The sequence below is a fragment of the Haliaeetus albicilla genome, chromosome 12, assembly GCF_947461875.1.
Source record: "Haliaeetus albicilla chromosome 12, bHalAlb1.1, whole genome shotgun sequence".
Lineage (NCBI taxonomy): Eukaryota > Metazoa > Chordata > Aves > Accipitriformes > Accipitridae > Haliaeetus > Haliaeetus albicilla.
The window spans coordinates 36,411,347-36,429,409 of NC_091494.1; the positions used below are offsets into that span (position 1 = coordinate 36,411,347).

The window sequence follows — 18,063 nt, forward strand, 5'->3', positions numbered from 1 at the left end:
GCAGCCGAACACGGGAATGAATTGAACAGTGAAATCTGTACTTTGATAATCTTGTCTAAATGGAGGATCGTTATTTTCTAATCGCTAAGGCTGACTGATCAGTTTTCCTCGGTACTTTTATGGACCATTTTTCAGGGCTCTGACAACCAAAGTGTTGAATTTTGTTCTCTCTACAGTTTATTGCAAAGAACATAATATGTCTGAATTACTTCTTCAAAGACCACCGCTAACTCAGTGGCCTGTATTTTTATGCCATTGTTAGTAAAATCTGTCCCCAACATCTGACCGTTAATTAGGTTTTCAGATACTTTGGGGACTTTTAAGGTCAGCAGAAACAAAAGTTGTTGTTTTAATTTAAATTTCCCTACAGGGAAAACATTCTTTAGCAGCACAATAGTCCCAGCTCACCTTGTCCCTGATGCCATAAGGCTGAGTATAGCGCATGTCCCACTGAAGATGTTTAATGGATATGAGATGACGGGAGCCCTGCTGTGTATTAAAAATGGTAACATGCCAGCAAGAACAAAGGAAATAAAAAAGACAGCATGTTGCTGTAATCGGTCTAAAATTTATCATCCTTGGAGTTGGAAAGTGAGGGTGCGTTGACTTCAGAAAGACGCAGAGAAATGACTTGACGTGCCTCTCCGCTCTCCTCCTCCCCGCTGCAGAAGCACAGTGTAAGCCCTACTATTCGGATTACTCCCGCTTCCGCCTCCTGATCCACCAGATGTGCACCAGCCACTACCTGGATTTGTTCATCACTGGCGTGATCGGCCTCAACGTGATCACCATGGCCATGGAGCACTACCAGCAGCCAAAGGTACTGGGACAGAGAGGGGGAAAAGCGGGGGGAGGACGTGCTCAGCCACGGTGGGATGTGCCGATGGGCAGAGTTAAGGCCAGTTTTGCTGTTAGACCTTGGGGCCCCCATTCACCATGCTCGACTTGTCCCTTTGCCCCGTGGAGCGTACCCATCCTCCAGCTGGCTTCCAGCTCAAATCATGCTTTCGGTACCTGGATCCCATTGCACCTCTTCCTTCTAGTTAAGTGCAAACGGACTGCTTTGAAAATGAGGATGGGAGCAGGTTGGTTTGGTTTGCTAGACGAGATCGTCATTGAAATCTGCCATTTGACTTGGGTTTTCCACCAAAAAAAAGGAGAAAAAAGGAAAAAGAATAGAAGAATTTGTGAAATGTTTCTTTTTGCAAAGTTTCTTCTAAATCCCCAGTGACCCACAGGGCCAAATTTTCACGAGCACTGGATTCCATCCTGGTCTTTAAAATACATTTTAACGTATTAGTGTGCTAAGTTCCTGGGTCTTTGTCATACTCTGAAAATAAAAACAGCCTGTCCTGGGATGTCAAGTCTCTTGTGCATAAGAATGAAATGGAAATAGCTGCCTTTGCCATATAACTTGTACTTATTTTTATTAGCCACTTTCAGAATGAATAAATATAACACACAAAAGGAAGAAATATTCTTTAAGACTAGACAGGACTTGAATACTTAATGTAAAAAAACCCAAACAACTAAGGCAAACGAGGGGAAAAATATCCTCCAGCCTATCATAAAGAAGCCAAGAAGTGAAAGGGCACAAGCCCAATTTATTTCTTCTGTTCAGGTCACCTTTAAATACCCTGGAAGGTTCATTGCGTGATTCAGTCATTTGGTGATGAAAAAGGTTGTTGGCCAAGAAGCCTGTATTGGAATCACTCTTACTGCAGTCGTTCTGCAGCTACATTTTCTCTTGTATTATAAAAATGTTGGGCAAGCTTTTGTTTTTAATTTTCTTTAGGAAAATAACATTTTGTCTCTAAGCCTCTGGTATGCGGCATCTGGGTAATAACTCCAAGCTTGGGTTGTGCTGAGATGACAGCGCAGTGAGAGCCATGCACATGCTTGAGAGTCTTGCTGAATCAGGGCCCCGAAATCACTCTGGTCTGGGTTACTGGTGGCTGGGATCCTGCAGATACTTAAAAGGCTAAATGTACCGGAGAGCTTTATATCCAAACTAACGATCGCTTGGTGTGTTGGTGTTGAAAGGGGTTGGTGGTGGGATACCCTGGGATGCCCTGTGGATGAGATCCCAGCTGGAGATGCTGCGGCTGCCATAGAGAGGAGGGGCTGCGGGTGTGCATAGAGGTGGTTTGAGCAAAGAGCAAAATCTGCTTTTGCCAAATAAATATGCTCATTTGCTGGCAGAGCCCAGGTCCCCTGCAGTATGGCAGGGAGGCTCATTCAGAGCTTCCTTTGGCAGCTGGGCTTGTATTTCTCGGGCGGGTGAGGTGGTTTTCATCCATGGATGCTCAAAGCTAAACTGTAGCATGAAGGCAGAGTGCATGGCTTAAACCCCTTTACTATGACTTCTCCCACCTGGGGATCAGCAAGTCTTGGTTTTGGTCTGAGAGCCCTCTGTTGCCATTTCCCACGTTCCCTACAGTGCCCTGGACACAGTAGTTACCACCCCGTTTGCCAGCAGGGAGAAATTCAACGCACGTTACTTAAGAGGCCGTGCAGTATGCTGCTACCACAGTGCTCCTTCACGAGCAGGACTTTGGGGATGAAATCACCTCTGACGTGGCTTAATGCCTGACTGTGCAAGAGTTGTCCCAGCCAGGAGGCACCTGTAGTTAGTGGCCAGGCCGTGACTTCTGCAGAGGGAAGGGTGGGCAGAGGAAAACCCGAGGCACTCGCTCCTGCTGGCGTGCCAGCCCTCTCTCCTGCTCCTTGCCAAAAGCTCAAGGTGAGGGGTAAATGACAGGCTGCCACAAAGAAGCCATTTGGCCAGCTCTTGCACAGACCCGGCCAGCCCACGGCTCTTGCAGCAGTGCACAAACGAGCAAGTGAGATGAAATTCAGCTTTCTGCCGAAAGCACAAGGGGCTTTGCGCTGCTGACACCTGCAAATGCAGCAGCTCCTACCACTCACCCAAGCGATCCCAGCTGAGGCCGCGTTACTGCCCTTGGGGTTTGAGTTGTGCCTTGGGTTTGTGTCAGCCCTTCCTGTGGATTATATCAGCTGGTTTGGGGCCAGGCAGAAATGCAATCTGTGCACTCCCTGAAGTACTGGGACTTTTCCCTGGGACGTTTATCATCGGAGAGAACCCACAGCTGGAGATTTTTAGCTGTAGTTTGGAAACGAGTAACTGGTGAAAGAAGAGGAGGGCAGGTTTGCAGCAAAGCCCCTCAGCAGAGCTAGCTCCTAATCCCGGTCCTGTGTCCACATCCCAGGTCCTTGATGAAGCCCTGAAGATTTGCAATTACATCTTCACTGTTATCTTTGTCCTGGAGTCTGTTTTCAAGCTTATCGCCTTTGGGTTTCGTCGCTTCTTCCAAGACAGGTAACAAAAGCTCCAACCCGATCGTGGGACCAGCAGCAGGTTTCCAGAGACAGCTGCCCAAATTCGGTGTCCTGGACCCCAATGCTTTTCCCGATGATGTCAGTCTGACACGTGTGAACGCTTTCTGGTGTGACTGATTGAAACCTGGGTAGCTGGAGGCTTGGGGTGTGGGTTGGAGAAAGGATCGTGCGTGCCAAGGAGTGTGATTGCACTGCTTTGGCCCTTGGGAGTGGACAAAATAGGAGCGAGTCTCACACGGAGCAGCCGGTTCTCTTCTCACACCAGTTGCATGTCCATATAATCAAGAGGACCTGGTAAAGTGACAAAATTTATGAGAGAGAGAACCTGGTCCTGAGTGGAAATGAAAGAGAAAAGGGACCTCTTTTTATGCAGACGCAGAGCAGCAGATGAAATTGCTTCTTCCTCTAGATTTTCACTCTCTTACCTCGCAAGTACAGATTTTATGTCCTTGGTGAATCTTTCTCCTCCCATTTTTGTCTCCTTCAACGTCAATACCAAGAGCGCTGGCACTGAGCAGGGTCTGACACGAGCCCTTCAGCAGCCGGGGGATGGTTCCTCCCCTCTCCCCACATTCTGGGTGTCCGTGCTGGGATTATGCCTCTCTCCAACCTGGCACAAATCCTTGGGGTCTTTCCTTCACCGAGCGTGGCTTTTTTGTTGCAAGGGCTGGACGTGGGGTCTGGTTCTTTCTAGGGCAGATCTCACGCTGAGGTCCACGAGTGTCGTGTCTAGAAGTGGCCAGACAGATACCACAGTGTCTCCCCTGAGGTCTGCAGCCTCTAGGTAGAAAACTGCCCAGCTTTTGTTTCTGTTTCCCCTCAGTCAAGTATATCTTTGGAATTGGCTGATTTTCTAATGAGATGCATTAGTTATAGTGATTTCATAACATAACTGCTTTTGTATAATACCCTCAGAAAAATGCTGCAGATTCATTTGAGTGCTAGAACCATTGAAATGACTGGAATTCGTGTGAAACGAGCTACCTCCCCTTGCCAGCTTCTTAGGCGATGTTAAACTTCATTTTGTGTTCTCTCCAGATGGAACCAATTAGATCTGGCAATTGTGCTGCTGTCTATCATGGGCATCACTTTGGAAGAGATCGAGGTGAACGCTTCGCTACCAATTAACCCCACTATTATCCGAATCATGAGGGTTCTCAGGATTGCTCGAGGTGAGACGAATAAAGCAGAATTGACTTGTGTTTGAGGTGCAAGGTCCCCTCCAGGAGAGAGTTAAGTGTTGGGAAATGGTTCTGGGGCACATCCCCATCACGATGTGCATAGTTCTGGCATCACCAGGCTGTAAACAAATAAAAGAACAATGGGGGGAAAATAGTTGTGAGGAGCCAAAAAGCTGAGCCAACTGACCATGTGTTTCTACCTTAAGAGGACTTGAAGGCTGAGAGCTTAGAAATAAAGGAGAAATAGCTGTGGCTGTAACTCCCAGAGATGTACCTGGAAAAAATATGCCAGTCAAATCAAAGTCATCTCTAATGGGGATTAGAGAACACAAGCTCGAGTACGTTGGCTTGAAAAGACAAGCATCTAATAAATCTAATTTCCCGTGGGACTTTACATCTCACCACTTGGTGACAAAGCATGCCTCGTCACTCTGCATCCATCTGTCCGCTCAGACTTGTAACGACACGCGCCCGAGTTGGGAAGTCAGCTTCTTCAGGGCCTGATTTTTCAGAACAGGGAGGTCTCAGGGCCAAATGAGGAAGACGTAAAATGTGAGCACTTGGGCCCTTAATAAAGTACTTCTAGGCCCCCCTGAAGGGCAATGTTGTGCTCTGAGGCATAATTGCTCTGATTGCAGCCCTCGTCTAACCAAAGAAGGAACTGTAGAAGAAATGCTGCTGTGTCTCAAGGGGGAAATAAAAGTGTTTTTCCTGTGCATTGGATCCCTTTCAGAACTAAAAATACATGCGGTTTCCAATTGGAAATGCAACCTTCTGGAAGAGATGTGTAAATCGGTTCCTCAGTGAATCAAGTATGAAAGTGGGTAGCCTATGGAAGTGGGAAAGTAGCCCCAGGGCTGGGAAAGTAACTGCTCGCGATAACCAGAGGAAGGAGATGGGCCCGACACAGATCAAGTGGGGAAAGGAAAAGCCGGGCAGAACAAAAACGCTTTCTCTAAGTCTCAGGATAGGTGATGCTGCTATTCACGGGATTTTAATAGTATCCAAGCAACCAGGAGCGATGTAAAAAGGCCAGGGACGATAGCGGCTAATGGAGAACACTTGACGTGATTTCACATTTCTCTTCCTATAATCTGTGACTCCTGGGAGAGGGACTGAGTTTGTGCCTCCGTGCTAACGCTGCCGTTACCATATTACGAACGTGTTTTCTGCAGTGTTGAAGTTGCTGAAGATGGCTGTAGGGATGAGAGCCCTGCTGGACACCGTGATGCAAGCGCTGCCGCAGGTAACCCACTGCCATATCAAACCAGATCTCCTCTGGCCCAGAGCTAATTTCCTATTGCAGAGGAATGCTAATCATTTTATCTTTACTGTCATTAGAGAATCACATTTCCCTTCCGAAGCACAGTCTGAGATACAGTCCTCACATTGAGGTCATTTTTCCCCTGAAGCAATTTAAGTTTTGGATTAAAGAATACAGCAAGAAACAGGTCTGGAACAAAAAAATCAATGTTCTTTTTTTGTGTTTTTTTTCCCCCATTTCTTTTTCTCTTTCCAGGTGGGGAATCTGGGTCTTCTCTTCATGTTGTTGTTTTTCATATTTGCAGCTCTTGGAGTGGAGCTGTTTGGAGACCTCGGTGAGTCTTCCCATGCCGGTGGAAGGGGTGGGAGCGGTGTGCGAGCGGGGGTCTCACGGCTGTGCTTGGTCCCGCAGAGTGTGACGACACGCACCCCTGCGAGGGGCTGGGACGGCACGCCACCTTCAGAAACTTTGGGATGGCCTTTCTGACGCTCTTCCGAGTATCCACGGGAGACAACTGGAATGGGATAATGAAGGTAAGAGACCCACGGAAAATGAGTATTGCCTATAATTGCTTAATTAGAAGCTGTCCGCTCTGCTCCAGACTGGTAACGATGTCCAGCCAGGACACTCACGTCCTGCAGTGAGCTGGTCTCTTCATTTGTGCACTGGGAAAAGTCTTTAACGTTTCTGTTCCCTCCTCCCAGCAATGCAATGTCTATCGTTGCAGGCTCCTGGCACGCTCCATGTATTCCCTTTTTTACACTGAGAGAGCAACTTAAAAGGAAGGGGGAAAAATAAAGGGACTCATCTCTCAAGTAGCACGAGTTCAGCTCAGTAACATGCATTGGATTTCTTTTTTTCCTTAAAAGTCTTGTTGGTATTACTTTGGTGTAGTTTGGTTTTTTTTTCTGGGAAAACCCAGGTTTCTGAGAGAGAGTCTCTCTTAGGGGACAGCCATAAAGGCATGCTATTGTGAAGAAATCTGGTCTATGAATACACAGGGTGCTAGCTAGTCTGAAGGAATCACTTCTCTGTCCATTTGTAGCCCATGGTGAGTGTTAGGTGGCCAAATTCTTAATGACACGGTGCGAACTTGAGGAAAGAGTGTCTGCAAGCCCAGCTGCTGTGGGATAGCAGATGGGTTGTAGCTGCACCCTGCTTTCCCTGGGTCTGTGCCACATTCTTGTGTATTTGGTCTCTAACATGGCAAAACAGCCTTTCCTTTAGGAGCAGCAGGGTGTCGATGTCTGATGTTGCACAGGCCAAGGACAGTTTCCTCTGAGCCTGCTTGTGTTGACTAACGCAGAAACGTTAAGGTTTTACTGGCAAGCATTTTGCTATTCTAAACATGAAATTGGCCCAATCTTCTCAATTTTCTTCATGAAAGGAGAACCCATTGCAGCCAGCTGACCAGACAGCAGACCAAGGGCCTTGCTGGAACCTCTTCACAGCCCTCCATCGTTTCCCCCCCTGTTTCCAGGACACGCTGCGAGACTGTGACCAGGAGTCCACCTGTTACAACACCGTCATTTCACCCATCTACTTCGTCTCCTTCGTGCTGACAGCCCAGTTTGTCCTGGTGAACGTGGTGATCGCCGTGCTCATGAAGCACTTGGAGGAGAGCAACAAGGAGGCTAAGGAGGAGGCAGAGCTCGAAGCAGAACTGGAAATGGAAATGAAGACGATCACCCCTGGGCAACACAGCCCCTCGGACATCTTTGCATGGACAGGCGGTGCTGGTGGAGAGAGACCCGAGAGCCCCCGAGGATGTACCAATCCCATGCAAATCAAGGTGGATTCTCAGCTCTCATTAGTTTACCCTATGGTGAGAATCTCAGTTGGCGGGTGAAGAGGGCTTGAGCTGCATATTTGCTAGGGGAAGACATGCACGAGTCGGTAATGAAGGAGTGGGTGTACTGTACGTCTAGGGCTTGTGTTCCTCGCTGTCTGCTGACTGTTGCGTGATGTGGGAACCCACGCTCCAGGGAAGAGACCCTAGGCAGGTCTCCAGACCACCTTGATGCATCTGTTGGGAGGTAGAGAGCTTTGCAATTTGTTCTGGAGATGTGCCCGAGCCACCAAGTTCAGAGCTACCTCCAAATTTGCTCTGATCCAGAGTTTGGGCTAGGTTCTTTGTGATAGCAAAATCATGAGCATAATGTGTTTGCTTTTCTAATGCAGACCATGAATCACAACATAAAAGAGGAATAAAACTTGGCTAATCTTTGCTTAAGTATTAAATTTGTTTTATGTAACCTCAATTTAAAATCCATCCCCACAGTCAAGCTTGTAAGAAAAGATTATTTTAACAATAGAATAATCCAGAGGGGACTCAAACCTGAGCTCACCAGAGCTGGTGGCAAAACTCCCACCAGCAGGAGCAGTGCCGGAGCAGGGCTGTAATGTGGTAGCTGCTACGAGCTGCAACAAGTCTCTCTAAAGCACAGTTTCTGGATGAAGACTCAGTTTGAGGAATGAGAGAGGTGAGGTCAAGACCCAGACAGGTCCTGCGGGAGGGAACTGAACTGGAATTATACAAGAAAAACAGTCCAGCCTTTTTTTAGTCTTAGCTGATTGCAAATTGGGTTAAACTCTACACAGACCTCATTAGCCTTTATTACATCATGATTTCACAACAGCATATCTTGGCCTCTGCCTGGGGCCGACTAATGAGTATTCTAATGCATGAAAAACTCATTTATGATCTTTAGTCCAAGGATGAAAAAGAGTAAATCCCTGCTTAAGCTTTGTTTCAGTTCTTAAGCTACTGGAAATTTCTGGTGCCATTAGGAGTCACTGGTGTCTGAGATGGAGTCCAAAGCTGCTCTTTGGCACAGGAAAAAGGAGTTCAGGGCAATATGGGGAAATCCAGATTCACTACGTCCTCTGGGAGGAAACAGCACGTCCCAACTCTTGTTGTACATGTTAAGCAGAGTACTGGCAAACTGTCCTCAGCACTGTTGTCCTGCATCAGTACTCACACTGGCAAAAAGAGAAATTGCAAAATCGCAAGACAAATCGGTGGGAAGGATACCCTGAGCTCTTCAGTCTGTTAAACCTGCCCTCTCTGAAGGTGGCTTTGGAAAGAGCTTATTCTAGTCATAATCTCCAGAGTCTGTTTCTTGCTCTTTCACTCAAACAGAAGCCTCAAAAACCTCCAGGAGATTTTATTCTGACTATTTATTCTCCCAGCCAAAATCTTCAGGACAAATCTGATGCTTGAGCACGATAGCAGAGGAATACAATTCCCAGGACACGACCCTGCAAGGACACGTGGTCAGCATGCTCTTTTGCTTGCCTGTTCCCCAGGATTTTTGCACTGTGTGCTGTTTGACTGTAACGATGGTCCTCATTTCATTGTATGCAGTAGGCGTTCCCTACATGAAAGGTGCAACCCTTAAATTGCTCCCATGCTGCCTGCAAAAGCCAGACCCTGCTCTGTATAACCTCCCGTTGTCCGTGCTGTGGCCAGCTGGTTTGAAGTTGGCCAGGACAACTGAGGCACCTCAACCCGTGTCTGGTACGTGAATTAGTGACCTGACGCGTGGCCATCCTGGGCTTCTGCGGCTTTTATGGACAGGATGCTCAGCCTCTCTTCAAGTCAGGTTATTTTAATTTATGTGACCCTGGATATGGGTTTAGGTGTCAAATATTAGGTCTTGCTCAAAAATATGGACAGTGGGTATAGAAACCTTACAGCAGTAGTGTCCTGTAGATCAAGTATCAAGATGCTGCTGTACTGGCCCCATTACACAGCTCAGATCCCAGGAGTAACAGGCCGTGTTTGCTGAGAGCGAGACTTGTCCCCGAGGAGGGCCCTGAGTGGGAAAGCCACGGTCCCGGGGCAGGCGGCGTCAACCCCGTCTCTAGTAATGTCTGAGAAAGCTGTCACTGCTCACCGTGATATTACTGCACTGTTCTCTCTCCTCTCCTGCCTCACCTCTCCTGTCCTGTTGTTTCTGTTACTGCTCTTCTCCCTGAATGTTTCCGTCTCCCCCCATCCTGGTTTTTTTTTTCCTTTTGTTCACTGGGTTTTATACACTGTCCTTTTTTCTCTCTGTCTCTGTCCCTTGCTTTTTTTCTCTCTCTTTTTGGCTCGCTCTATCTTTCTGCATGCTATACACCACCCCTCCTAGGAAAGGCACTTGTTTGATACCATATCACTGCTGATCCAGGAATCTCTGGAAGGAGAGCTGAAGCTGATGGACAACCTGTCAGGCTCTGTGTGCCATCATTATGCACTCCCAGCTCCCGAATATTACAACTCTGAGAACCAGGTTAATATTCCTAATTTCCTGCAAAGTCTCCATCCAAACTCGATTTGACTGAGACCTTTAATAGAGAGTTAAAGTTCTTTACTTTATGTAATGTAGTCACAGGGATTTTGAAGCATAAGTCATTTTGGCTTTTTCTGTGGGAGTTGAGATAGTATCTTGGTTTATGATGTTGTATATCAATGCAAGAGGAAAAGTACAGGCTCTGAGTTTCCCTCTTCAGCACAGTGAGAAGTGTTTCATTGGGATTTACTGCTCACAAGTGCTGTAGGGAAAGTGTACAAAATACCGTCTCCATCCTTCAGTGGGGAGCTTGTATTTGGCTTCTTGCTCCTAACCAGGGCTCTGTAGCAACGTCGGGACACGTCTGCAGAGCCTGGAGTACGGCGTGAGGTTTTCCCAGAGCAGAGCCTTAGCTGATGGTGATCATAAAACGATCTCTACATTTTGTGCCTACTTACACTGCATGAAAATCCAGTTTCGAATGATTTACCTAAAGAGGCTTCTTGCAAGTGGGTCATTGTAAACTAGATCCTCATCTCTGATCTAAACTGAATTTAGAGGGCGAGGCAGCCCTTAATGCTATACTTAAGTAATCGTGTCCTCCAGTGCTTTCTCGAACAGGGGCTGTAATACTTGTTTAAAATTAGTTCATTTACTTCTTAGGATAAAATACCTACTTTCTCAAGCCTGTTATTCTTTAGAGCAAATATTTTTTCCCTAAATCACAGCAGTGACCATAATAATAATTCAAGCATACCTATTTTTTCCTGCAGTTGGAATTGAGCAAATTCCATATTTCTTGATGTATTTTTTTTTCCTTTCTGGCTAAAAATAGCAGAAGTTTTCTTGTTAAATCAGTGTGCTTATTTATGAGCTCACTGACACTCTAAATTATCCAACTCGGTGGTTCATTAGAGAAAAGGAACAAGCTTAGGTAAAATGAAATCCTACTGCAGATCTTTATATAGCGGGATAACATGTCTCCCTCTGATTGCTGCATATCGCTTTCCAGATTGAGATCTATTAAGCTATAGGAAGTGGTTGCCTCTAAGAATTGCCGGAGGAATAGAGACAGTAGCTTTGGCAGGGAAGGCAGAGGGTCAGTATGAAACTCGGCGAGAGCTGGTTGGAAATTTTTTGTCACAACATTTTTTACCAGAAAGTGCTACTGCAGCAAAAAAAATGGCTTTGTTTTGACATTTTTTTAAATGAAAAAATATAGCATTCCAGTTTGCAATGGCTTTTTCTTTGAAAATTTAAGCTATTTTATTCCCCCCCCCCCGTAATTAAAGCCCGTATAAATCAGTTGAATGTTTCCAACAAAGTGTTTTGATGGCTTCAAACTCAATTTTGGGAGAGGGGAGGCTTAAGCGAGGGTGATGTTTTGTTTACATTTTGGCTTTTCTGTTCGCACCATTTGTCATGTTCTCAGGCCAGTCAGGAATTTAGAGCAGTGCTGGGACTTGCTGAAAGCAACCTGATTAATAGCAGCTCCCGGCAGAGCAGCTCCATCAGGCAGGAGCTGCTGGTGTCCACCACGCTCCAGCACAGCCTTTCCCCGCACGCCTGGGCTCCGGTCGGTGGGTCCCCATTAGGGATCAGCGTCTTCACACTGGCAGCCTTTGCTAAGATGCTTTTTTTGGGGAGCCTCATATGAAATCAGGAGCTCCTCCGAAGTGTCTCTCTCATCCGTTGCCAGCGGACGCCTGTGTTAGAGGAGATATCAAACCCAAGGTTAGATGAGAGGAGCCTGACCCTCTTACTTACCTCAGCTGAAGTTTTGAGCCTCTCAAGGTTCACTCACCACTGGGTTTATTTCACCCCACTGGTGCCATTTCTAAAAGTGAGAAAATCCAGCCCTTTGACAACTTGAATGCAACAGATCTGGGCCTCTGTGGTTTCTCTTGGAAGATATATTGCTGTTGAAAGACTTTTCAAGCATAGACGATAGGAAAAAAAATAGGCACAGCGAGAAATGAAAAGGAAGCACCTGGGACTTGTCCAGAGCAGGAGGCTCCTGCAAGCGTGAGCCAGGTCTGTAGGTTACCTGATGAAATGCTGTCCCCGGTGCCGTGGGCATCAGCCTCGGACACGTAGCCAGGGTGGGGATTTGGGGAGGGCTGAGCCTGCACTTCAGGGCAAACATCCCTCCTTGCAGTGCCTGGTAGCAGGGATGCTGCTCTGGGGGAGGTGCTGCAGTCCCCTTTTCCCCCCCTTTCTCTCCAAAACCTGGAGTGACGTTTCACATTTCTTATAAAAAGACCTCTGTGTCTAGGGAGAGAGCTTCACCAATATTTTGATAAAGATTTTTATCAATTACTCGAACGCCCTTCAGCAGGGATGCGTTTGTGCGAGACGCACCAGTAGAGCGTGGGTGCGGCAGTGCAGCACCTATTCCCAGCTCGGGTTTGCTCAGAGCCGGAGGGGGCTGTTGGGCCCAGGGCTGGGGTGGCATTTGGGGCTGAAAGACACAGGCGGTTCTTTTAGTAGGACAGTTATTGGTGCTTACCCAGGCACTGGAGGCTCTTTAGCAGGCCAAAACTCACTGAAGGCTCCGGGAAGGCATTCACTGATATAAATCAAGCCTTAAGTATCTCCCAGTCCTTGTTTAGCCATTAGGAAGTTAATTATAGTCTCACCTGCCTCTCGGGGAGGGGGAGGTCCCCATACCCTCCCCGGAGCACAGAGAAAGTCATGCTCCATACCCCACCTGCGAAATGATTTTGGTGTTGGGGAGTCTTTGTGGACTCAACCAGATTAGCTTAGAGGCCAAGAAAACAGCATGGTTATTGGGTAGGAACAACTTCAGAGAAGTCAGAAGATCTTGAAGCCTCTTGTATTTGATCATAGGCAGAAGGATAAATATCTCTAGTATGAAAGTAATGTTACTTTGGCTTCTGCATCTAGAGAGGAGAACAGCAAAATACAATGCTAGCTTTAGTGTATGGTTTTAAACTCCCTCCCAGATCATTGGTAAGCACTTAAGTATGAATGTCCCACTCTTTTTTTCATTTCTTTGTTATATTTAATTTCTTTAACGTTCTGTCCCTGGTACCAATGTGCATGATGTAGCTTCTCCCACTGCAGGATATTGCTTTAGTATCTAGAAGTATTTAGATTATGATACTTTTTTTTTCTTTTCCAAAAGATTTGTGTCCTGGTTTCTTATGCTTAATCATCTCTCCCTTTAGATCCCTCTAGCTGAGATGGAGGCTCTGTCTCTGACGTCAGATATTCTCTCTGAAAAGTCCTGGTCCTTAGCTCTGACGGATGACTCTTTTCCTGATGATACTAACACACACTTACTTAATGCTCTGGAAAGCAATGTACATACACTGGTCGCTGTATAGTCTGATGTTTACAGGGTTCGAAATACTGCTTCCACCTCTCTGCACCTGCCTAATGGCATTTTCAGTTCAGGCCCATTTCCAAATAGCACCAACCTTTCCCCTGAACAGGACGTTGTCCTGAATGCCATTAGGTCCTGGGTTGTTATCGCTCTTGTCCACAAACTTGGCTCCTTGCGAGGAACAAGTATTTATTTCTGTTTTTCCTTTGGCGTCTTATGTAAAAACACTGTGTTTTCTACAAGTAAAATAAATAGTAAAAAAATGCTTTGGAAAGCGTCAAGGTTGAAATTTCCTCCCCATCTGAAACAAATCAGTGATGCTGCGTGGAAGAGACACTCATGAGCTAATGACTCGTGTCCTCTGCTGAGGGGTCATCTACAACCCTTTGGTTTGTAATGGATTTTTGTCTTTATGAACAGAGGCACCACAAGGCTTTTTGCATGATTGGTGCCAGACTATTTGTTTTACAAATATCAGATGGGGATCTCTCTGAGATACTGCTTGTTTCCTGAATTCTTACTAGCAGTCATCCCGCTGGAAAAAAAAAAGAAAAAAAGTTTGGACTATTTTGTGTCTTTTTGAATTAAATAACCAGTATTTTGAACCCTGCCTTAACCATCTCCTCTTTGAAACATTAGACATTTTTAGCTGTGTAGCGGTCAAGTGCTTTTTTTCTGCTGTACAACAGACATAACTCCTTTTCCAACATTTTTGGATCATTCTTGTTTTCTTTGTTGTTGTTCATGTACCTGCCTTTAGATGTTTGTGTTGTTGATAAATTTTCTGCCATTCTAGTTGACTGTCATCCTAATTAGCACTTATTTGGGAAACATCTCTTAAACCGTGACAATATTTCCCATCATGCTTCATGGCATCACGTGCAAAAGATTTTGTAAACTACGTTTAACATTTTGTATGGGACTTTTTGTTTCAAAATGAGCTAGTCTGGAGAGCTGGACTGAGGAGAGAGCCCTTCTAGTTTTGAATCAGTTTAGACAAACCTGTTTGACAGCATAGCAAAGTCTCAAGGGTTATAGCCAAGAGAGATGGGTTTTCTGCAAAAAAAGAGCAAAACTAGGTTGAACAAAGGGGTTTGTGAATTTGTGTCAATACCAACAAAGTGCCTTGGTCAAAACAGTTTCCCAAACTCCTGAAAAACTGCAAGCTTTCATTGAAATCTTTTCTAAATGCAGTATTTTTACACTTCATTTAGACACAGCTTTGGTTGAAAAATATCTCAGAATGTTTTGTTTGACTCAAAATAGATTTGGGTTGGGATTTTTTTTTCGTTCACAGAAAACTCAGATTTGATTTTCAGTCAAGCCAAAACAACATGTTTTTCAAAACTACCGGTGAACCAAAAAGTCATGTGCTCCCACTGCTCTGTTTGTGAGCTGGACTCAGAAGATCATTTTGCAGCCATTTTAAATGGTTTTCATGAAGTTCACTGATGAGATTTCCCTTGAGATGATCAGAAAGTGGAAATGAGCCCGCTGTGGTATTGGATCCTGTCAATGAACCTAAAGGTTCATTAAAGGTTGGGTTTGGATAGGATCTTGAATCCAAATTCTTGTGTTCACATCCAAATGGTTTTGAATTTGAAATCTCAGGTTTCAGGCCATCTTTTCTGCTTTAAGCTAAATAATATGAAAGCTAAATAGCGTAAACAGCTCAGAAGGGAAAGGCAGGGAGGAACAGAGGGGTTCCCGAAGCCAAAGTCTCAGCTTTACCAGCACAGGTTTCGCTCTCCTTCCCTGAGCTATATCAAGAGACTGCAGTCTCTCTTATCTAGGCTGTATCCAGGCTATATCCAAATCGGCAGGTTCCTGAGGACTGAAACTAATGCTGCATGACAGTGCAGATCCGTTTCCTTCATTAAATTTACAACAGGGGTCTTTTTTTTTTTTTTCCTTTTCTTCTTTTTTCCTCTTTTTTTTTTCCTTTTTGTAAATCTTTTAATCTCATCATGTTTCTTGTGCAAACAAAATGCCATAGTGAAATTTTGGGTTTATGACTGAAGGATAAAATTGGGAAAAAAAAATCTCAGTGTTGATTTCAGAAAACTTGTCATGCACTGAGTGAAGGGAATATTTGTCAGAAAATAAGATTTAAAGTTTTCCAAAAATGATCAGCAATATACTGTATCAGACTACAGTGTCACATCTTAGTTCTGTGTTTTTCAATGGAGACCTTTTAAAGATTAACAAATTCTTTCATTAGAAATATCCAGGAGAGTTGACTTTGCTTTGGTTTTTGCTAATACTGTCCAACAAAATAACACCCCAAGAATATTTCTGGGATGGAGACATATCCTTATGAAATCAGGCCTGAATCTACCCCATTCGATATTGCCTCTGGTGCTGCCCATTCCAAGGCACTCTTTGGCTGTAAAAACTCCGCAGTCAACGTATATATACAATAACCCTCGCTTGCGTTAGATCCCTTCTAATTAGAGAATGGCTTTAACCCTGAAGCAGTAGGTTGAGATATCCCTTTCAATAAAATGGGTTTAGTTATTCATTATGTGAGAAGAAAAACCGATAAAATTGTGCTGGGAGCCAGAATAGAGAATATTTTCTGTAAACTAGTTTTTGTATTTGTTTTTTTTCTTTTATTGTTAGAAGGGGAAACTACTCACCTTTGCAAAAGTCTGACTTGCTGATGAGGGCACGTAGAGAGAGCTTTACTGTTACTGCAGAGGATCAAAGTTATGCAAAGCATGTGACCTTTGCTGGCCTTGAGGCATGATGCCTTCTTTGCATATCCCTGAAATAGTCATGGTTTATTACTACAGTGTTGCTTCCTCTGTTTCTGTGGTTCATTCTGTGTGACAATTTATTGACAATACAAAATGAGGGGTATAGCTTCCCGGTAGATCCATTCGTGCAACCTGTACATACTGACGATGTGCATGCCCATCGTGCCATACTGATTGCAATGGCTGTCGCTAGCGTTTCTGGGCACTTCTCCTCTTCCCGCCCCGTCACGTCTTCCTTCCTCACTGTGGTTTTTCCCTGTAGGCCGATCTCCGCTCCAAAGACGATACGCTGACCCTGTCTCCCAGCAAGGACTTGCTGAGCGTGAGAAAGCCTTCAGTGGGGCGTACCCACTCTTTGCCAAATGACAGCTACATGTTCCAGCCGCCGTACTCCAGCCCCTGCCCTGCCTCCCTGGGCGAGAGGAATCCAGCACATCACAAGTCTCAGTCAGGTACACATCTGTCAGCTGGGACAAGAACGGGATTTTCCAACGTAGCAGAAGCTGGGATTTTCCAAGCTATTCAGAAGGAGGCAGCAAATTGCCTTCGGTTTGCAGCGAGGTGCTGGCGTCCAGACCTGTGGAATGGTTTTGCAAAGCCCCTCCACAACTTACAAAGTCCAGGCTCTTAAAGATAACTCCTTTCCTCTGAACTTTTTGGCAACGTGACAGCGAGCAGTTGGCCTGCCTCAATGCTGATTGTCCCCCTGCCTGGTTCCCCAAGGGTTACAGTCCCTACAGCCTGGGCTCCATCCATCTCACCTGAGCTAGCTATGGCCCCAGAGCAAAAATCCCAGCAGAAAAATATTTCCTCATGTCTGTTTTTTTGCAGCAGTACCTATTCTAGCAGGTTTTGGAAACTCTATATGGGAACATCTGTGAAAGAAGGGAAAATGGTGCCTCTAAATGCCTGTAAAATGAACATAAATGTGCTGAAGTGAGAGAGATCTCAGTGTGAGATGAATGGAAAGATGAGAGAGTGTAGAATTGCCCTTCCCAGTGTGCATGGTTGGGATATACGCCTTAGCGCTAAATTCAGAGATATTCTTAGATACAGCGTATTGCAGATACCAAGGGCTCTCTCTCTACCTGCACCTCTGTACCTGTACTTGCAGCTGCCTCCCGGTGCTTATCAATGTGCTTTCATTTACTCTGTCTGCTAAGGGTTACCTTCTGCTGGTAAGTGAACGTAGCTGTCTTTAATTCTTCTGTACATGCCATCATTTTAGACATTTGTCACAGATAAGACAGAGAAGTTTTTACAAGCATTGTCATTTGAAAGCCTCTAAGCAGAACATAATTTCAGCACCGTTCAGAATGGTAGGAGATTTGAACAGATTAGAAATAAGATGTTGAAATTTGCATAGTAATAAGAATTTGGATGAATAGCGACTGTTCAACAGCAGAAAAAAAATGTGGACACAACGGAGTAAGATGAATCTGGAGTTGTGAGAAATCACTGCCATAATACAAAATTTTCAAGGTCAAGAGCTGTCCTCTGAAGAACCTGTTTGCACATAATGCAAAAGGTGCAGCTAAAATTCCGGCCAAATCCCACTGAAGTCAATAGCAAAACTCCCATTACCTTCAGTGGAGCCAGAATTTATGGTGTGCTCTAACAGCCAACAAAATTCCTTGTAGTTATAATCCCTGGCCATATGAAAGAATCCCATTTGCTACAGAGGGAGTTTCCAGTGCTGCATTTTTGGCCCTTAATTCGGATGAGTTTGTCCTGTCTTGAACAAAAACCACGTCAACATGACCAAAAAGTGGGTAGTTTCTGAGTACCTTCTTTCTTCAAGATTGCACTTCCAGCTTGGAGAACTGAATAGCCCCATCTGACAGCCCTGGCTTGGGGAGGGGCAGGCATTGCA

At 45.3% G+C, this 18,063-nt stretch overlaps 1 protein-coding gene across 17 annotated transcripts in view; it reads left to right on the plus strand.

Moving 5' to 3' along the window:
• The window catches only part of CACNA1G (calcium voltage-gated channel subunit alpha1 G), a 150,107-nt gene that overhangs the window by 124,836 nt on the left and 7,208 nt on the right, over nt 1-18,063 (plus strand). For 12 of the 17 annotated variants that reach the window (XM_069799168.1, XM_069799152.1, XM_069799164.1 and 9 more), the window contains 10 exons: nt 669-820; nt 3,231-3,340; nt 4,399-4,532; nt 5,717-5,787; nt 6,061-6,139; nt 6,217-6,338; nt 7,286-7,630; nt 9,942-10,082; nt 13,274-13,408; nt 16,453-16,642. In XM_069799168.1, the coding sequence (XP_069655269.1) occupies nt 669-820; nt 3,231-3,340; nt 4,399-4,532; nt 5,717-5,787; nt 6,061-6,139; nt 6,217-6,338; nt 7,286-7,630; nt 9,942-10,082; nt 13,274-13,408; nt 16,453-16,642 (1,479 nt within the window). The remainder of the gene's footprint in view (nt 1-668; nt 821-3,230; nt 3,341-4,398; nt 4,533-5,716; nt 5,788-6,060; nt 6,140-6,216; nt 6,339-7,285; nt 7,631-9,941; nt 10,083-13,273; nt 13,409-16,452; nt 16,643-18,063) is intronic. The other 5 variants (XM_069799156.1, XM_069799162.1, XM_069799165.1 and 2 more) reach the window with 5 other exon arrangements.